The 21,322-nt window shown below is 45.2% G+C and overlaps 1 protein-coding gene across 1 annotated transcript in view; it reads right to left on the bottom strand.

Annotated features, from left to right (window-relative positions):
• The window catches only part of ADCY9 (adenylate cyclase 9), a 113,701-nt gene that overhangs the window by 34,203 nt on the left and 58,176 nt on the right, over positions 1 to 21,322 (bottom strand). The window contains exon 3 of the mRNA XM_082713199.1: positions 1,635 to 1,825. Within this exon, the coding sequence (XP_082569325.1) occupies positions 1,635 to 1,825 (191 nt within the window). The remainder of the gene's footprint in view (positions 1 to 1,634; positions 1,826 to 21,322) is intronic.

The following is a 21,322-nucleotide window of genomic DNA, read 5'->3' as shown; positions in this document are numbered from 1 at the left end:
ATCACTGTCACTAAATTTGGAAGTTATGTGCTACGGATAGAAACACACACACAGATAATCTAACATGGCAGGCAAACACAACACATCATTTATTTTTGGATTTGAGCTCTATTTCTCTACTTAAGTACAGCTCAGTTTGAAGCCCGGAGGAAATAAATTCTCTCTAAATAATGAAGCTGTATTTGGAAAACCACGTTTTCAATATCTCCTGCTACAACGGTTCCTGCCCACGCTCAGGGACAGCCTGTGGGCCCGAGAGCCGAGAGCTCCTTTTCCTGCCGGCTACAAAACATCGCCCCAAGAGAAGAGGCGGTCTTGAAAGAGCACAGGCAGTAAGGAAATCTCAGTGACATTAGCAGTCCCACGTGTGCCAGAGGACATGGGGAAGGACCGCAGCTAGTGCCCTACATCACAGGTTCTCAACCAGAGGGGATTTTACCCTCCTGGAGACACTGGCCAGTGTCTGGAGGAATTCTCGGTCACCATAACGGGAGGAAGGGGTGCTCCTGGCATCTGGTGGGTGGAGGCCAGAGATGCTGCTCGACGTCCCATGGTGCACAGGCGGCCCCTCACCACAGTTACTTGGCCCAAAATGTCCCTCGTGCTGAGGCTGAAAAACCCTGTACTAAATTAACAAGGCACACAACAAAAATGATACATGAGTGCTGTTAATAAACCTGTGTGTGAAAATCACACAGAGTAATTGGCTGACAGGGACTACGGATTCTGCTGGAGAGCAATGATTTGGGTGCCCATGTTATGATCCCGTTGAACTTAAATACCAGCACAGCTGACTTTCAAAGCTGTGAATGAATGTGGATAAACATACTGGATTAAAGCCATAACAACAGGCCATCATCCAGACCAACATATCATTTGGTTATCTGAGAGCACAACACAGTGAAGGGGAACTGTTATGAGTGGCCCCCTCTCTATTTTTGTTCTTTCAAATGAAAACAGCAAATATTTCAACAGTAAAAACAAACAAGAGATACCAGTTGGGGGGGGGAGCAGCTCAAACACTGGTGTGGTTTCATCATGCCCGCAGCCCACCATGCTAATCCTGTGGCAGTTTATGATGACAGAAATGGGTATGTGCAGACAGCACCCAGAGGCCTGGGCCCCAACAATGACATACTGTCATGTTCCTGGCAAGCCCGCACTCTTTCAGTGAGCTATGCCACGAGATTGACCCACACCAACAAAATTTAAAATATTCGTGAGACACTGCATTTCAAGAGACATAGGAACACTTGAGAAAATGGTCTCTGAAATAAGATACGAACGAGGTCGCCAAGCAAGCTTCGAGAAGAATCCCCTTTACTATCACTTATCATTAGCTTTCAGAGATCACAAAAGACAGAATAGGTCTCAGAAAAAGAAAACAGCAGCTCGAGTGAGAAGCAAACTGATACAGCGTGGAAAGAAAATGGAAGAGCACAATATGTCAAAAAAGCAAAGGTATTAAAAAATGCAAAATGCTGGTGACTTCATACTAAATTTTAAAATCACAAAAACCAAAGTGAAGGGCATTCCAAGTCATCTGCCACAGACCCAAAGGCTGCTTATCATTTCACATGTTCTACTGCAGAATTAATATAAAATTTTAGAAGTAGAAAAAAAAAAAAACTAACCTTAACGTTATCAAAGGTTTTGACAGTCTGCGCCAAGTCACTGACACTCCCTGGTGATGCTGTCCCCTGTCCCCTAGGACCTGAGGACACCCGTGAGCCGTCAATGACCTCAAAGCCAGAAAGCAAGGCCTCTGAACAGCTGCAATGAGACTCCTTCGCTCTCTGACCCGCTATCAGGTATGTCTTCAAACCTATGGATAAAAATTACAGTCAGCACAGATGGAAACCACCGTTGGTTGAAATGCAGCTTGATCTTGCTCTCTACGCAGGACATGCTCCTGAAAAGTGGAGAGTAAAGCAAAAATATGAATGTCATATTTTACTATGATTTCTAGGATCTTTGCAGAGATGCACAGATTTCAGGGAGAATATTTGCTTCCGAGACACACCATGTACTTATATCATGTTTTCTTTGAACTCTGGCTGCACATTTTACCTTGGGCGGCTGAAATGAACATTAAAAACTTCCTCCATGCAAGGGTCACATTACACTTTGTGCCAGGAACCAAGCAGACTCTGATGGTTCTCCCTAGACATTCTGGGGTTAATTTTGTTCCGTCGGTCTACATGTAAGGGTGATCTAGAATATGGACCACATTACCCATGTCAGGAATGCAAAATTGCCTCAAAAAGTGAGACTGTAATGGGCACCAACAGGAGTAATTAAAACCGCCCTTGATTCAGATGATCAAGTAACAGTTTTCTGTTGGATCTAAACATTCACAGCAAGAACGTGCAGCTTTTGTCAAGCTGTGGTCTACAATAATTTTATTCTCTCACAAAATCCTCATTCAAAGAAAAGTAGGTGGGAGGGGCATCTGGGTGGCTCAGTGAGTTAAGCATCTGATTCTTGGTTTTGGCTCAGCTCACGATCTCAGGGTCCTGATACTGAACCCCAAGTTGCGCTCTACACTCAGCTGCGAGTCTGCTTGTCCCTCTCCCTCTGCTCCCCTCCCCCTGCCACTCTCTCTCTCATAAGTAAAAATAAGATATTTTTTTAAAAAAATATCTTTTAAATGGACAATTAGCCAATATCTTTACAATTCTCATTAAAGGCTAAAATAACACACTAACATATGCTACACTGTTAGGTGGCTCTAAGGCAGGGAAGTCCCTGCTCTGGGTCTTCAGAAGGACTATCTGGTGGGAAAATACTAAGAAGCTGTTTTCCAGAGAGAACTCAAGCAATTTCTGGAAAGGAAACAAGTCTTATTTAAATTAATCCATTGGTAGTCCTTACTGTAATTTAACCAGACTGCAAATCTGTTGAGGGGAGTGGCAATGTAATTTGTTCAATAAACATTTATTTTAGGCCTGGGGTTGGCTCTACCTGGAGAACAGACTCAAGAACAAAGCAAAGTCCCTGTCTTGGAGAGTTTAAGCTTCCCCAGAAGGTGGTAATGGAAGGGTATCACTGAAACATTCGAGGTGAGGGGTCTATACTCCTAAATCCACATGGGTGCTTCCACTCAGGATGCTGTAATAAATGCCCTAAAATTAATTACTTCAAGAAGGACGAGGGGGGCCTGGCTGGCTTAGTCAGTGGAGCATGTGACTCTTGATCTCGGGATCATTAGTTCGAGCCCCAGGTTGGGGATAGAAATTACTTTAAAAAATTAATTACTTAAACAACCTAGGGATTACTTAATTATCCTTCATCATGTTATAGTTACGCCACCATTTCCTCATTCAATCTCCCCTCATCCCCCTTTCTTCTCGTAAAAATACTATACTATATGTCTTTTCAAGACACCTAGAGAGATCCTAGAGCACAGCAAAATCATAGGTGGGAATCAAAAGACTTAGATAAGTAACTTTGGATGCTAACTTGCCCCAAATACTCACTCTTAACTAAGGTCAAGAACTTCCATATGGTTTTTTCTCCAACAAAAATACACAATGTACAGGGTCAATCACAGTCACAACTAAGTCCATGTATCAGCTGGAAATGGAACATGAACTGGAATACGACACGGGAATAAGAGCACCTTTGTAGGAATCCCTCAGACTCTGTCGCAGAAGACGCTGAACTCACTTGCCATTTTGCCTTGGGAGCATCGAAGAAGGCAAGCTCTGGGGACTAACCAGAGAAAAGTCCTACGTCTGACCTGTCCCGGAGTCTCCATGCCAGTAGGCTTATTTCTAACTTCGTCAAAGGCCCGTTCCCTGGTGCTGCAGGAATGGGGACGGCCCGTGAGTCTCCCAGCAGAGGGCGGGCAAGGCCCCGGCCGGCAGGAGCTGCTGCGGAGGGCTGCCCCGGGGACCCAAAGGAGGAGGGAGGACGGTAGTGCATGAGGAGCCACGGTTGCAGGGAGAGGTTTCCATTCTGACTGTAGCTGGCCCTGACCCCAGAACAGCGTTCCCTGCAAGATGCCCGGGGCTCCCCTGCCTGAGGCTGCTGCTCCCTGTGGGCAAGGACCCCCTACAGAAGGCAAAGGAAGGGCAGCCAGAGGCTCCGCTCTCGGAAGTCCTCAGTCAGGAAACCGCTTTTCCCCACGCCATGCAGTTCCACACGGGCCAGAGCAAGTGTAGGAGGCCTTTCCTGAGGCGTGACAACCAAGGCAGAGAAGAGGCTGGGCCAGCACACCAGAAGAGTACAGGCTGAGCCCAACAGATGCATGCATGGGGCTGAAGTTCGTCCTTCCAAGCAGGGCCGTGCCCTCTGGCAGGGACGCACATGACAGCGGCCCAGCTCTGCGCTCACAAACTCTGACGCTGCCTTGGCGTGCACACCCTGAGGCCTGCTGCTGCTCATTCACTTAGCAAGTGCCTCCCGTCTGTTGACCACACACTGTGATAGATGTGTGGAAGACAGGTGTGAGCATGTCACCTGCATGGGGGGTGTCACCTGGGGAGGGATCTAGAGGGCGGGCAGGTGTGAATATAAAATCTTAGGACCCTAGGAAGCACAGGAGGGCGGCCCCTTATGGACCTGGGAGCTAGGGAAGCCTCCTGGATGCAGCACCCTCCAAGCTGAGGACTGAGATGAAGCGAAGTCAGCCCAGGGAAAGCCTACAGGGCCAGGGGCGGGAGCAGCTGCTGTCGGGCCGTGGGTGCTGCTCTAACAGTTCATGAAGAGGCTCCACAGAAAAGGAACCTCTGGCAGGCATAGTCAAGGGACCGAAGTGAATTCAGTACAGCTGGAACAGGGAATGCATGTCAGGGAATGGTCAGAGACGGACGGGGGCCTGTGCAGGGCACCACGCAGACTAGCTCTGGGAGTCTTCATGTTGTGGGCAATAGGGGTGCAGAGGGAGATGGTAAGGAACAGGCATGAGACTGAGGAAAGGCCAGAGAGCTGTGGAAATGCCAGTCACAGTGGGTGATAAGGGAGTTAGGGAACCTGGGAGTCAGGACGTCATGGTGGGAACAGGAACCCACTCTCCCCCAAACATAGTGGTGGAAGCAATGCCTCTACAAGGGGCCATGCAGACGTGGGTAAGGGCATGGATTCTCCAGAAGAGCCGTCAGATTCAGGCCCCACCACCTCCCCACCAGGTGACCCAGAGTAAGATATATTATTATAGGACCAGGCTAAACACAGGATGTGCCCCATGGGGCTGACGCAAAGACGAAATGAGTATATGCGTGAAGCATTTATGACAGTGCCCGGCACCGTGAAAACTCCGGAACGTGAGTTATTATCAGTGTGGGTGTCTGACTTGCTTACGATGGGAGTCTTCTTCATGTTCCACATCTGTGGGACTGTTAAATCAACAATTGCTCCAAATTGTGTTTCTCATGTGAATTGTTCTTTAGGGAGCCCCTGATGACCAACGTGGGCAGCTAGTGTTCCAGAAGTCAGACTTCTGAACGTGTCCACAGCAAGCAAAATCAGTGAACAAGTTAGGTATCCATGCTTCCATGCAGAAAGCTAAACCTAAAGTGAAATCTATTGCCAAAACTGGAGTGGTACTGGCCAGGTAAAGTAAGGCAGCCTGGTGCAAAACTCCCCAGAAACCTATTGTGGCTGCATGACTGAATTCGGGCCTCATCAAAATCTCAAGTCAAAAGAGTTTATAAGATACCCCTGGGGCTAATAATATATGTTAATAAAAAATTAAAAATTAAAAGAAAAAAAGAGTTTATAAGAGATAAGGATTTAATGAGTAACTACAACACACTTGGGGTCCAAGTTCATAAGAATGGCTCTCTTGGAGCAGAAGGTCAAAGTAAGACAGCTAAATGATTTATCTTCGTAAGTATAAACAGAAGATTAACAAGATTTCTTATATTCCTTCTGGGTAATTGATTTTCAACCTCCCCAGCACTGATGACTTTTTTCATCAGCTTCATTCTACAGAGGCTACAGAAGGGGGACTTGTTTACTACCACACTCCCACCTGACGGAGGGGCTGGTTTGTGGCTGTGTGCACCGAGGAGACTGAGGCGGTTAACATGCTTAAGCAGATCACAGATCCTTTGAGGAGGAAAATGGTGGCTTGCACAAAACTGGTGCTTAGGGGCACCTGGGTGGCTCAGTGGGGTAAAGCCTCTGCTTTCGGCTCTGGTTGTGATCCCAGGGTCCTGGGATAGAGCCCCGCATCAGGCTCTCTGCTCAGCAGGGAGCCTGCTTCCCTGCCTGCCTCTCTGCCTACTTGTGATCTCTGTCTGTCAAATAAATTTAAAAAAACAAAACAAAACACAAAACTGGTGCTTAGTTTCTGTGAACTAAGTGTACTTTCAATATATTCCAAAGTCCATTTTTGGAAAAGACAGACTATTCCAGCCTTTTTCTTTATTGTGGTCTTTTGCGGCATGGTGCCTGCTTTGGAGTGAGACAGCCCCTACTACCCAGAGTCAAGGACCTGAATGTCAGCTCAGCAGAAAGAGGAGAATACTGAAGAAGGAAAAGATGCTTTGAGATGTGACCTTGGGAGTTAACAGCATAACAAATGCCTAGAAGCCTGCATCACTAACGATTTGAAACAATAAACATATGAGAGGCGATCAGTTTGGCCTAGCTCATAAACATTCAAAAAAGTTATTCCACTTTGTATTTTCCTTCATTACTAGGTCTGCAATGGCCAAGAAGCAAGAGAACTGTTTAAACTACAATGTAGTTAGTGGGGATGCCTGTGTATCTCACCCATTTAAGTGTCCGACCCTTGGTTTCAGCTCAGGTCGTGATCTCATGGGTCATGAGGTCAAGCCCCGTGTCCAGCACAGAGTTTGCTTGAGATTCTCTGTCTCTGCCCCTCCCCCTGCTCAGGCCTTCTCTCTCACTCCCTCTCAGATAAATAAATAAAATCTTTAAAAATAAATAAAATAATATGTGGTCAATCAATAAGGAAAATAAACACGAAAAAGTTTAGCTATCAAAAAACAGTTTCTACAAAATTATAGATACGATATTTCATAATTATCTGTTGCTTCTACCAAAGAAGACCAGAAGTTTTGGTGGGGAAAACAAAATAAAACAAAACATTTTGCAGCTCATTAACATGAAAACACTCTGGATGGGTCTCTGTTCTTTCTACTCCTAGGTAAAACCACTAATCATAAGGACTGATTCATCCTGGTTGTCACAACACTTGACAATAAATCACAAGTTCCGACAGCAAATGGGTACTGGTGAAACTGAACCAATTCTTTTTAAAAAATGAAGACCCAAATAATAAAATATGGAAGAGCTACTCAAGCAGGTAAAAGAAACAAAGAGTAGGCACCATGCCTGTCTAACTTGGTTGTGACCAAACCTTTAGCTAAGAAAACAAATTTTACAACACACACGCACACACGCTCTACCTCCTGCTCCCGGAACAGGGGCTTTTCTGTACCTTGCTTCCCTCTCTCTAGCAGTAACAAGTAAATATGCTGCCATCACAGCCAAATGTGAGTGACCAGGCCCTTAGTGACCGTGCTCCCACATACCATCGTCTTCCTCCCTTTCACATCTGGCCTTTACTAAAGACTACCTTGTTATGTGCTATGGTGCCAAGTATGAACACCAGACAGCCCAGGGGTGAAAACTTCAGAGACCCACTCCTCCCACCTCTAAAATACTCTTGAGTTCTGCTTTCAGGCCACAGGCCTTCACAAAGGCCACAGAAATAAGTTCTTTGAAGGAAAACATTGGACACACCCACAAAGAGCCCACCAGGTGCTCTCTCATTCATTCATTTGCTCATTCACTCATTTACTTACCGAATAAATGGATTATTTATTGGGTACTTACTGAGGCTGAGGAGCTGGGCAGACTGCTGAAGGGGATGAAGAGGAAAAAAAGCATACTCCAGTTTCAGAGACCGCGTATGGCTGAAGAGTGTGACTTAGACACTCAACTCCAGTTCCCTCATCAATAAAATGCAAACACTAGGAACTCAGCAGTGACAGCATTTCCAGAGCTGTTGTGGGGGTTATATGAGTTAATGTACATAAAGAGGGAGAGATGATGCCCTCCCTGTCTTTGGGGGCACTCAGGAGTAACTCAGTAAACCAAGGAAAGGCATGAAGTAACTTTCACAAAAAAATGAGGGCGTGAGAGGATGGCCGCGAGTGTGAGGCCACTAAATAAGTAAGTGATGACACACCATCTACCGGAAGACAGAATTACACGGATTCAGGTCTCTGTGCTGACGGGACACGCACAGTGACAAAAGCTTTCTATAGGGAGTTTTAGAAAACAAACAAAATGGACACCTATGATAACTGCCTTGCAATACAGTAATATAACAGAGTGTAAACCATCAGAAGGGGCAGTGAAAAGAGAGGGTGAAAAGGAGAGGTATCCGGAGCAGAAAGAGAGCAACAGCTCATTGATCGTTGCTCGCCAGAGGGTAACAGAGACCGCCGTGGGCAGAGTGCGCAGAGCTGACATCCGGAGCAGGCACAAGAGGAGTCCCAGACTGTATTCTTTTCCGCAGAGAACTGACAAATGACCATTAATTTCAAGATTTTAAGGGTTAATAGCTAAATAGTTTAAAAATTGATCGCTTCAGAGTTGCAGATTTAAGTACAGAACAAAGACAATGGAAAAGAGACTCTAGGAAGAAGACAAATGAGTCAACTTGTCACCTGAGAATATGTGACAAGCTAACTAACTAACAAAGGAAACTAAACAAAGGGAAAACACTGAACATAGATATAAAGCCGAGTGATGCTCAGGGAGAGAAGCCGGTCACAGAAGGACACAGAGCCTGGGACTCTGTGGTTATGAAAGGTCCAAACAGGCAAATCTGTAGAGATGGGAAGCGGATGCATGGTCGCCAGGGGCCTGGGGATGGACGGAACAGGGAGCAGCTTGCAGGTGGGCCTGGGGCTTCTGGGGGGGCTGGGGGGGACGAAATGTTCTGCAGTTAGTGGTGATGGTTGCACAACTCCGTGAATGGACGACAGACGAGTGAATTGTGTACGTCAGAGCGGTGCATTGTATACAGTGTGAATCATACCTTGATGAAGCTGTTAAATAAATAAATGAATAAATAAATAAAAGTTAAAGAAAGCCAGCTATGTGAGCTTCAAGAAGCAACCATTCTGAGATTCAGAGGAGACACAGAGCCAGCCAGGGACACAGCATCCTTGGGAATTCAAGGTAAAGGAGTGGGCAGCGGCAGGTAGAAAGGGGAAAAGGTGAAGAAAAGGACAGGCTTGAAAGTAGCTAACTTGCTACAGTTAGGATAGGAAAATATATAAATAAGAAACAAGGCTGAATAACCTTGAAGAACCAAAAAGCTCAACATGGCAAGAGCTCAGAAGTCTGGGAGAGATTAAACAAAACACCAATGTGACCTTCACAAGTGACCTCCCAGGATCATCACTGTGTCATGCCAGAGGGCCGGGCCACACCCAGGCTCTCTCCTGCCGCTGCTGACCAGTGCCTGCACAGGCTGCATCACAGCATGGCTGCCCAGGCAACTCGTCCACGGCCCGCTCACTTGCTTGGCAGCAACACAGCCGAAGACTCCGGCTTCCGTGCCCACCTTCAACACTGCTATTCGCTTTTCATCCAGGGAAGATGTATTTGCAGAGGCATTTCCTTCTGCCGCAAGGGCAGACGACCCACAGTGACACTTCCTGTTAGCATCTTTGGCTGAGAAGAAGGGCAACACAGCCCCCACTCATACCGCCCCCCCCGGAAACATCCCACCATGCAAAGAAAAACATGTTATTCTTACAATTCCTGACTAGCTTTCCCTGGGAGGGGCCAAGCTGGGGCGCTGGGCACCTGAGCCTCTGTGGAAAGGTCAATACAGGCCTCTGGTGTGATCCCACCTCCCCCACTTCCAGGACCACTACAAGCCTGCTGTGCTTTTCCTCCATTTTCAAGGCAGTCTGCAGCTCACATCAAGGTTGAAGGTTTTCTCTCCTTTGAGGAGTGTTTTCTGCATGCTGGCTGGAGCACTGACCAAAAGTTACCCAAACTGCATTTCCTTTTTCCCACAGAGCACAGAGCAGACTTGCTCAAGCTGAGAAACCCCAAAGCTCTACTTTCTAATCAAGAAGCTGTATCATTGGTGACATCTCTAATTTCTCATTTCATTCTAGTACTGGAGGCAGTCTTTCTTTTGTAAACCTTTCTTTTGTAAACCTTCTCCAGAAGACACCATAGCTGTGTTTGTGAGGTCCATTTTTAATAACCTTAAAAGTGTGGCTATGTGGGCTGAGAAGCCAGAGTGGGGCCACTCTGCTACTCGGGAGGCCAGGGCTACGTGTCTGGCTCTCTCACGTCAGCCTCACGCTGCATGATGTGGGACGGCAAACCTACACTTCCAGAAAATCACAACTGTGTTGTATACTCTTGAAGCAAAACTGAAAGCGAAACCAAGAGAGTGAGCAGTGAGTGCCCACATAAGAGAAGAGCACACAAAACAGGGCACACAGACACACAGAGCTGGGGTGACAACCCACAGCCCCTCATTCACAAAGGAAAGTGGAGGAGTCTTCGGAAGTCACCTGTCTGGGGCTGGAAAGTGGTCTGCTGCAGAACCTGAAGGACAGATGGGAAGTGGATTCCAACTCCCTGAGAAGGAAGGTTCCAGACAGTTTAGCAAGCAGCTCAGGCTCAGCAGAGGTGCTGGTCCCAAACCATACAGCTGAGTGCTTGGAGAAGGAAGATAGGAAGAGCTGCAGCAAACATCACAAGAAAGAAAGAGAAATAGAGAGAGAAAGAAAGAAAGGAAGGAAGGAAGGAAGGAATTATTCTGAACAACACTACACTAAAAACACAGAAATGTAGCCTGAGGACCTAATGTAAAACATGGTGACTACAGTCACAATGCTGTACTGTCCAACTGAAATGTGCTAAGGGAGTAGAACCTAAATGTTCAGATAAACACACACATCCCCATACACAAAAAAGAGTCATAACACACACTTTAAATATCTTATGCTTTTCTATTTGTCAATTATATCTCAATAAAGCTGAAAAAATTAAAAGAAACATCAGCACCTGGGTGGCTCAGTGGGTTAAGCATCTGCCTTCGGCTCAGGTCATAATCCCAGAGTCCTGGGATGGAGCCCCGTGTTGGGCTCCCTGCTCAGCGGGGAGTTGGCTTCTCCCTCTGCCTCTGCCCCTTCCCTCCCTGCTCATACTCTCTCTTTCAAAATGTTAAAAAAAAAAACAAAACACCAAAATATGCCAAAATATTAGTGGAAAAATAGGATTATGGAAAACATTCATTTGGCATATTAGTTATTTTTGTTATTTATCTTTAAAATAAGCATGAATTTTTTAAAGTTATTATACAACATTTTAGACACAGAAACACAAAAGGAGAAATGCTGAGCACTCACAGTCCCATCAGTCTAAGAACTCAAAGGTCACTTCCCCTATCCAGATGCCCTGTGGACTTTCCTCCATGGCAAACCCTTCTCCCCCAACAGAGCACATAACTATTCTGAGTGCCAGGCTGCTGTACTGTGGAATGCTGAGTAATATGCAGCATTGACAGGTGTTTTTTATTTAAATAAATGACATTTTACAAGTATTCTTCTGAAAGTTGCTTTTTCTAGCTCAGCATTATGTTCGTGTTTCATCCAAATCAATGTGTGTGAACTGCACTCATTTGTTGTCAATATTATGTTTCCCACTGAATAAATACACTCCAATTCATAAAAGGAAAACTGAAAGTATTAAACTAATACCAATTGCACACTGTGTTCTGTTAAAAAGAAAGAAATATGATAAACAGGGCAAAGTCATACTTAACACAAAAATACCACTGAGTCAAGAATACATCGTAAGTATAAATTTAATAAAGAGATGGAACTTGTGGAGACTAGTTTAAAAAAAAAAATCAGGGGAGGAGCTCAAGAATGAAAGAAAAGATGCTGGAAAAAAGTCAACTGAATCAAACTCAGGGAACATGGCAGGGCTAGGCTCCACAAAATCACACTGACGCGGAAAACCAAAAAAGAGAGCAGTAAAGTACAAGGAATACAGAGCTCTTCAAACTGCCAAGTTAACAAGGCTGAGAGGTAACAACTCCATTATCTCTGGTCCTTGTGAAAGAAAGTCCTTGTGACGGCTGCAGATCAGGCCAGTATGCCTGCCACGCATGCCAAATAAGAAGGGACAGAGGGCCCAGGGAACAAACCAGGAATGGGTTAACTTATGACCAGGTTAGAGGCAGAGAACAGCCTAATCGGCAATATGGTTTGGCCCAGTACTGTGTACTAGGCGTACACAGCTGGACTTCAAGAAGTGTGAGAGGTGGAACCGGAGGAGAAAGTTCCAGATGGTTCCAGAAAAGTGAAGAGGCTTTCATCAAACCCCTGAAGGCAACTGTAGGTGCTGGGATGATACAGGGTGTGGGCTAATGGAGTGTATCAGGCATGTAGACCCAGCTATACTCAATGGTGAAGGTCTAGGTCCTTCTTTACTGGAAAAAAAGGAATGGACTAGCTACAGAAAGCTCTTTCTTAACTTCACTAAAATAGAGAAAAGATATAAGAACTACAAAAAGAAGAAAGGGTGAGATAAAGACAACTGCGAAACCATTAAGTATCAATTATATTTATTATAGATGACATTTAGTAGCAAATGTAAGGGAGAAATTATCCTAATACCAGTGTAGCAGTTGGAAATGGGATAGGAAGGGATACTCCATCAAACAAAATGGTAGGATAATTTCTAATCTTACTCGGCCATAAAAAGAATGAAATCCTGGCATCTGCAATGATGTGGACAGAACTAGAGGGTAAGCTAAGTGAAATAAGTCAGAGAAAGACAAATATCATGTGATTTCACTCATTTGTTGGGAAGGGTAGGAAAAATAAAATAATATGAAAACAGAGAAGGAGGCAAACCTTAAGAGATGCTGAACTCTATATGGTTTCACTTATTTGTGGAGCATAACAAATATCATGGAGGACAAGGGGTGTTAGAGAGGAGAAGGGAGTTGGGGGAAATTGGAAGGGGAGGTGAGTCATGAGAGACTATGGACTCTGAAAAACAATCTGAGGGGTTTGAAGTGGCGGGGGTGTGGGAGGTTGGGGTACCAGGTGGTGGGTATTATAGAGGGCACGGATTGCATGGAGCACTGGGTGTGGTGAAAAAATAATGAATACTGTTTTTCTGAAAATAAATAAATTGGAAAAAAATTCCAAAAAAAAAAAAAAAAAAAAGAACAAACAGGATTGCTGGAGGGGAGGTGGGTGGGGAGATGGGGTAACTGGGTGACAGGCATTGAGGAGGACACTTGATATAATGAGCACTGGGTGTTACATGCAAATGATAAACCATTAAGTTCTAACCCTGAAACTAATAATACAGTATATGTTAACTAAATAGAATTAAATAAAGAATTGAAAAAGAGGGGTACCTGGGTAGCTCAGTGGGTTAAGCCTCTGAGACCACCCACCTGGTCTCTCTGCTCAGTGGGGAGCTATTCCAAAGAAGATGAAAATGGGTTAAAAAATCACTATCTAATTCAGACCCCATCTATCTATCTATCTATCTATATAGCTCAAACTTGCTTGATACACACTATTCCTTTAAAATGTTTTTATTCTTTCAAAGATTTTTATTTATTTATTTATTTGACAGATGGAGATCACAAGTAGGCAGAGAGGCAGGCAGAGAGAGAGGAAAGCAGGCTCCCCACTGAGCAGAGAGCCCGATGCAATGCGGGGCTCCATCTCAGGACCCTGGGATCACGACCTGAGCTGAAGGCAGAGGTTTTAACCCACTGAGAACACCCAGGCGTCCCTTTCAAAATGTTTTTAATGTGAATATTTGTAAGATATGCCACAATTTTCCACGTTGCTTTACTACATGATTCCTAAAAGCAGTGTGTAAAATGAGTGCGGGAGCTCTCTGATCTTTCACACCCATTAAAAGCAACACATGTAGTAAAACACACCACTGAACAAACTGCCATTTCACAGGGGTTCTCTCTGACTCCAGGGGGCCTGAATGATTAACTAGGCATATGGCCACAGTGGTAATAAGATTTGGCACACACCGTTGAGCCAGGCCAGGGGAATGTTTCAGGAGTTACTGACCCTTCTGCTGAGGTTTCAGCCCCAGGCAAATTTGAAAAGTGGATAAACAAACTCTGGTCACCTTGGCCAACCTCCCCTTTCTTTCTTTCTCCAGGGTCCTCTCCCTCCAGCCAACCTACAGTGTGAACACCCGCCAGCACCAGAGGACCTCTGCTTCCATAAGCCACGGTGTCCTCTGATTTGCATAGTATGCCCTCTTGAACCAAATGCAGGTGACAACATCCAGTGCCCGGTTGTATCCCAGAAATTTTTATATCGCCAATATGCAAAGTTTCAGCAAGGCACCACACACTCGTGCCTCTCACCGAAGTGACAGGTCCTGGCATAAAGCTCTGCTTCTCCTGGGATTGTCATGACTCATGACATTCCCGTTGGGTTCTTTGAAATACTTTAAATTCCTTGAGGACCCATAATAAAACCTCCCAGAGACCAGATGATGAACCACAGGTTCTCAACCTGATCAGACCCGATGGCTCCTTTCTGTTACACTTTTATTATACACTTAATTTGTAATGTCCTCTTTACCATCCTGAATAAAATTAAACTCATGGACAATATATAACCCTTTATCACTGAGACCATTAAAAAAACACCTTTAGGGACGCCTGGGTGGCTCAGTTGGTTGGACGACTGCCTTCGGCTCAGGTCATGATCCTGGATTCCTGGGATCGAGTCCCGCATCAGGCTCCCAGCTCCATGGGGAGTCTGCTTCTCTCTCTGACCTTCTCCTCGCTCATGCTCTCTCTCACTGTCTCTCTCTCAAATAAATAAATAAATAAAATATTAAAAAAAAAAAAAAACACCTTTAACAATTTCTCAAACACCCCACATTGGAGCTCTTCCTCAAGCTGCCTGAGGGAGCAGCAGTGGGTGCCTGGCAAAGGTGGGATGGCGACAGAGCCTCCTGTCCCGTGGCTCCCTTCCCAGGCCTCTCCCTGCCAAGACAGAGCCAGCATGAAGGACATCTGAAGGCTAAAAATGCCACAATGCTGGATGTGTGCATCTATTCCATGACTGGATATATAATGCCTGCGTGTGTGTGTGTGGGGGGGTGTTTGTGTATCTGCCTTATTTAAAAGAGAAAATATTTAACTTATCGTACTCATTCTTTCAAAGTGCTCGACAGGTCTGCCAAGAATGAGGTTAGTCCTATTACAAAGGCTAATAATACCTTGCCCCTGACTATGCCTCAGCCCCTCCAGCAGCTAGCTGAAGGCCTCACACAGAGGGCACTGAGATACGTGAAGAATCAGGTCACTTCTCTAAAGCAGCGGTCCACTTGCACACAGTATCGAAATCAGGGAAGGGCAGAATAAAATACCGCGAGTATTGTAACTTCTCCAGAGGCTTAATTACAGAGTAACTTTCCTTATACAATGAGGACCAGGAAGCTACTTGTCTTCTGGTTTTGGCCCCTCGCCCACACTATGCCAGCCTAGACCCTAATGATACCAGGCTTACTGTTGTCCCTGACACCCTGATGCCAAGGAACCAGCAGCAGGGAGGATAAGGAAGGGCCCAAATCACCTTCTGTGACTAAGGACCCTGAAGAAAATGAAAGGTTTCTGCCACAGAGAACAGCAAGTGAACAGGGGGGCCAGTTGAGGCACAGGAGTCAGGGAAGCTCTCTGTGAAGAAACAGCACTGATGTGGAGACATTGGGGATGAGAAGGAGTTGGTCCCACTGTGGGCCTGGGGCACGCAGCACTGGATGGGGGACTAGAGTGGGAAAGATCATCTTTTCTCCTGGTTGAAAGAGGGCCACAGCTGCTGAAGCCAAGTGAGGGAGAAAGGGCATATCATTCCCTGAAGCTAGAGGGCTGGGCAGGGCCCTGGAGCCATCAAGAGCCTTCAGTCAGGTCCTGCTAAGCCAATGGAAGGCTTTGACAGAGTTTTAAGCTCATGAATGCACAATCCTATGTTCTTTCCTTCTTTTCTTGCATTTTAATCATTAAAACCTTTTTAATTTGAACTAATTTATACATACAGAAACAATTTGAACTAATTTATACATACAGAACAAGGAGTTCCCTCATATTCCTCACCCAACTTGTCCTAATTTTAGCATCTTATTGTACTATTTCAAGGAAATTAATAGAGGTACAATGTTATTAACTAGACTACAGATTTTATTCAAATTTCAATAATTTTTGGTCTGACTTCTGTTCTGGAATCCTCTCTGGGCGCCCACATGGTGGGCCTGCTTTTTTAGGAAATCCACTCAGGTATAGGTGATGAATGGCTTGGGAGGTATCAAGAGTAGTAGCCAGAAAAATAAAAATTAAAAAGAGTAGTAGCAGGGACTCATTGCCAGGTTGTTGCTGTGGCCCACGTAAAGGGTAAGTGTGGCCTGGCTTAGGTGACAGCAGGATAGAAGCAGAAAGATTCACAGTACGATATCCAGGCTGGATGGGTAAGACATTCCAGTAGACTGAATGTTGGGGTTGAGGACAGAGAATGAGGATGACTCCCTGCGTTCTGCCCATAGTAAATGGATGATGACAATGTATTTCCTGGGGTAAGACTGAGGCAGGCAAAGGCTTTAAGGATAAGATCAGAGGCTCAGTTTTGGACACCTTAAGTTTAAGAGGCCTGTAAAATTGCCAAATGAAGATGTCGAGGGCCCAGCCACATCATCCCAATCAGAGGAAAGACCTAGGCTAGAGAGGGGATGTCTCTACTACCATGCAGGAGACGATGACAAGAAAGGAAAGGACCGGGGCGCCTGGGTGGCTCAGTGGATTAAGCCGCTGCCTTCGGCTCAGGTCATGATCTCAGGGTCCTGGGATCGAGCCCCGCATCGGGCTCTCTGCTCAGCAGGGAGCCTGCTTCCCTCTCTCTCTCTGCCTGCCTCTCTGTCTACTGTGATCTCTATCTGTCAAATAAATAAAATAAAATCTTTAAAAAAAAAAAAAAAAGAAAGGAAAGGACCAGGAAGTAAGTCTGGGGAACTTCAACATCAATACGCGGAGTAGGGTGGGGGATCCTGCAACAAAGTCTGAAGGGGAGCAAGTAGGACTGGAGGACAGTCAGACAAACAGGATTCCAAGAAAGCCAGGAGAGGAGAGTGTCTCAAGAATAGGAAAAGGCCACTACATCGAATGCAATGTGGCTAGAAAAGAGATCCTGGGCTTCGTTGTATGAAGACTGTTGATGCCATGACTGGTAGGAACATAGATGAGTGGTGGAGGGCACAGACAAGGCCGGATGCAGGGGGTGATATGTGAGCGTAAGTGGAAAGTGGAGAAAGCCCATGTGCTCAGTCCTTTAGAGAAGTCAGGCCACGACGTTCGGCAGAGAAGTAGGTGACTTGGCATCCTGGGAGGATTTGTGCAGGGGGTGGTACTCGAGACTGGTGTGGCCTGCCAGGATGGCCCAGCAGAGGAGAAAGATTAAAGATTTAGGAAACGGTAAGGCAGCTAAAGGAGCCAAGGTGTTGAAAAGGGGAGAGAAGATAGAACCCATAACTCAAGTGAAAGGACTGGGCATCACAAGAAGGAAGCAAACTTCTACTGTAAGGAAAAGGAAAAAAAAACACACATCTATTGGTAGACTTTTGGGGAGGATGTTGGTGCATTTCGTTTGGTGGGAATGGGGATGGGAGAGTAAGACCCTTGAGTCATAGCTGTGGCTAAGAGGCTGTCACACAAGGTGAAGTGCAGTTCAGACTGGCATAGATGCTCTCCTGGGAGTTATCCAGAACCTTGCAGATGATATTGCTACCCACCAGACAAATGACAGTGGCGGCTAAGCTCTTTCAGAACAGCACTGAGAAGGTAAAGAAATAGCAACAACACAACTAAGGCATTTGTGTATCTGTTGAATTAACACAAAATGGATGGACAGATGAATGAGTTGATTCACCAAGAAATCGAATCACAAATTAAAGCCTGTTATGAAAGTAGAGCAAGAGGAGACAGGAGAGTAAAGTGGGGTGATGTGCTATGGACACCCTAAGGGGAGTATATAAAGAACTTTTCCAACATCAAAATGACATCCCATTTTTTAAAAAAGGCTAAGAATCCAAATAGACCTTTCCCCATAGAAGACATGCAAATGGCCAAGAAGCACCTGAAAAGATGCTCAACACCATTAGCCATCAGGGAAACACAAATTGAAACCTCAGTGAGATGCTGCTTCACACCCATCAGCACAGCCACAGTTCAACAGACAAAAACAGGTGTTGACAAGGATAAACAGAAATCGCCATCTTCATACACTGCTGGTCAGAAGGTGAAAGGAAAACACTCTGGCACCTCTTCAAAATGCTAAACACACAGCTTCCATACATGTTCCCAGTGATTCTTCTCCTAGGTGCATATATGAAAACACGTCCACACACAAACCTTTATGGGTGTGTTCACAGTGGCGTTATTCACAACTGACAGAAAGTGAAAACCACCCAAAGTTCTGCCAACTGAACAGCATGTCGGTACAATGAGACCGCATTCAGTCACAGAAAGAAGTGAGGTTTTGATTCACGCTACAACGTGGATGAACCTGGAAAACATCACGCCCTACGGGAGTCCGTCTTTATGAAAGGTCCTGGAGAAAACGCGGGGGAAATCTGGTCTGCAGGACTCCAAGTGCTCCAGCAAAGCTGCCGTGGTTAAGGCAGCAGATATAGACAGAAGGACAGACAAACGGATGAAACATGAGAAAGCCAAGAAACAGATTCTCATACACGGACATTATTTATGATGAAAGAGACACTACAGAGCATGGGAAAAGGACGGCCTTTTCAAAAATAGTGCTTGGTTCCAGGGTGGATATCTGTTCGTCCCTTTGCTGCCACCCCCGCGACCCTGGGCTGGTAAATACGCATATGAAAAAATCCTAGTATCACCAGCCGTTCAGGAAATGCACATTTAAAATAGAAAATAAACATCACCATACGTCTGTTCATATGACTAAAATGAAAAGTCACGAGAATATCAAGTACTGGCGAGGACGAGCAGCAAGAAGAATGCTCCCACACTGCTGGCAGCAACACAGAAAAGTGCGGCCACTCTGGAAAAGTCTGCAGCAGTTACTTGTAAAGCTACACATAACACTCGTAATAAGGCTCAGCAACTCTAAACTCAGAGCAATGCAAAGTAAAGGAGGGAGTCAGAAATTAAAGCTACGGAAAGAAGCCACACCCACCAGAGTGGCTAAAACCAGACAGGCCAACAGGTAAGAACGTAGAGCAAGGAGAGCCATCACACACCTCCGGTCGGAGCGGGAACGGCCAACACCATCTGTAAGGCAGTTTGCTGTTAGCTGGGAGAGTGGAAGACATTCATACTCTGCAACCCAACAGTTCCAACCCCAAACGTTTATTTACCCAACAGAAACGCACTCAAATGTGCACCAGGATACAGGACATCCAGATGTGTAGGAATCCTGTCACAGCCAAGAGGGAAAAGCCACATATCCATCAACGGGAGGATGGACAGAAAGGCTGAAATACACTGACGCAGAGAACAGGCTACAGCAATGAAAATGAAGCAACTGCAACTACAGGCAACAGGGACTGATCTCACAAGTTTAACAGTGAGTAACAGGGGCAGCCCCCAAAGAATTCATACTTGTAGATTCCGCTTATATGAAATCCAGACCCTGGAAAAACTGATGAACAGGGCCAGAATGTGGTTACGTGTAGAAGCAGGGGGTAGGTAGTTCTGAGAGGCACACAGAGGGGTTTCTGAGATCCTGTCTCAGGAGGATGTTTTCTGCGTGCTGCTTACGTGGATGTGTTCATTTTGTGATAATGCTTCAAACGCACACTTATAATTAATGCATTTTTATTTATGCATATATTTCAAGGCAAAAATTTATTTTAAAAAGCAGACTCCCAAACTCTTCAAAAATGTCAGTTATCATTAAAGACAAAAAAGACTGGGAGCAGTTCTAGATCAAAGGAGACGACACAGATGTGTGATAACTAAACGCAATAAATGTTTCCTGATTGGATCCTGCATGAAAATAGAAAAGCTCTAAAGGATACTACTGGACAACTAGGCACATTTGAACATGAACTGTATATTTGATAAGAGTATTTGTCAACGTTAAATTTCTTGAGTGAAAGAATCATTTATTTTGTCTACATAGGAGAACATTTTGTTCTGAAGAGATATAAGTTGAAGAATTTAAGGGTGTGGGGCATGAGGCTTGCAACTTACTCTCTAATGGCTCCATAGCTCAGGAAAGAGACAGGACACACACACACACACAGGACATGCATCTATATGCATCTATAAAAGATTCATGTGTGTATATAATACATATATGTATATATATATGCATGTATGTGTATATTTGTGCACACATACATTGAGAGAGTCAAAAGCGAATTTGGCAAAATGCTAGCTATTAGTGAGTCTAGATATCATGTAACTTTTCTTCAAGTCTGAAATTCTTTTTTTTTTTTTTAAAGATTTTATTTATTTGTCAGAGAGAGAGAGGGAGAGAGTGAGCACAGGCAGACGGAATGGCAGCAGAGGCAGAGGGAGAAGCAGGCTCCCTGCTGAGCAAGGAGCCCGATGTGGGACTCGATCCCAGGACGCTGGGATCATGACCTGAGCCGAAGGCAGCTGCTTAACCAACTGAGCCACCCAGGCGTCCCAAGTCTGAAATTCTTCAAAACAAAAGTTGGGAAAGCCACAAAGGCAAACCCCAAATCTGGCAAAAGCAAACAACTGAAGTCAAGTGTTTCAGGATGCACACTTGGGTAAAAAAATCATGAAGAAGTGGGGCGCCTGGGTGGCTCAGTGGGTTAAAGCCTCTGCTTTCGGCTCAGGTCATGGTCTCAGGGTCCTGGGATCGAGCCCTGCATGGGGCTTTCTGCTCAGCAGGGAGCCTGCTTCCTCCTCTCTCTCTCTCTGCCTGCCTCTCTGCCTACTTGTGATGTCTGTCAAATAAATAAATAAAATCTTTAAAAAAAAAAAAAGAAGAAATAAAATCATGAAGAAGAGAGCAAAGTAACCCCAAGTGAGGGCAAAACCATGGTTGGCTTTTGCAGGGAGGGGACAAGAGGGGACATCTGGGTGGCCGGCAGCATTCTCCTTTTCAGTCCGGCTAGTTAAGACACAGGGTGTTCATTCCATAATAATCAGGCTGTACATCAGTCTTTGGTCTTCTGTATCTTCTCTTATTTTACTATTTTTATGAAATTGTTGTTTTACTAAGGATGACACTGAGCAAGGCAGAGTTGTGTGTGTGGTGAGTGAGGGGTAGTCACAGTCTACCAGACTGTGGTA

Source organism: Mustela nivalis (assembly GCF_964662115.1).
Source record: "Mustela nivalis genome assembly, chromosome: 19".
Lineage (NCBI taxonomy): Eukaryota > Metazoa > Chordata > Mammalia > Carnivora > Mustelidae > Mustela > Mustela nivalis.
The sequence above is the reverse complement of the archived record's forward strand: the minus strand, read 5'-3'. Positions and strand labels throughout refer to the sequence as shown.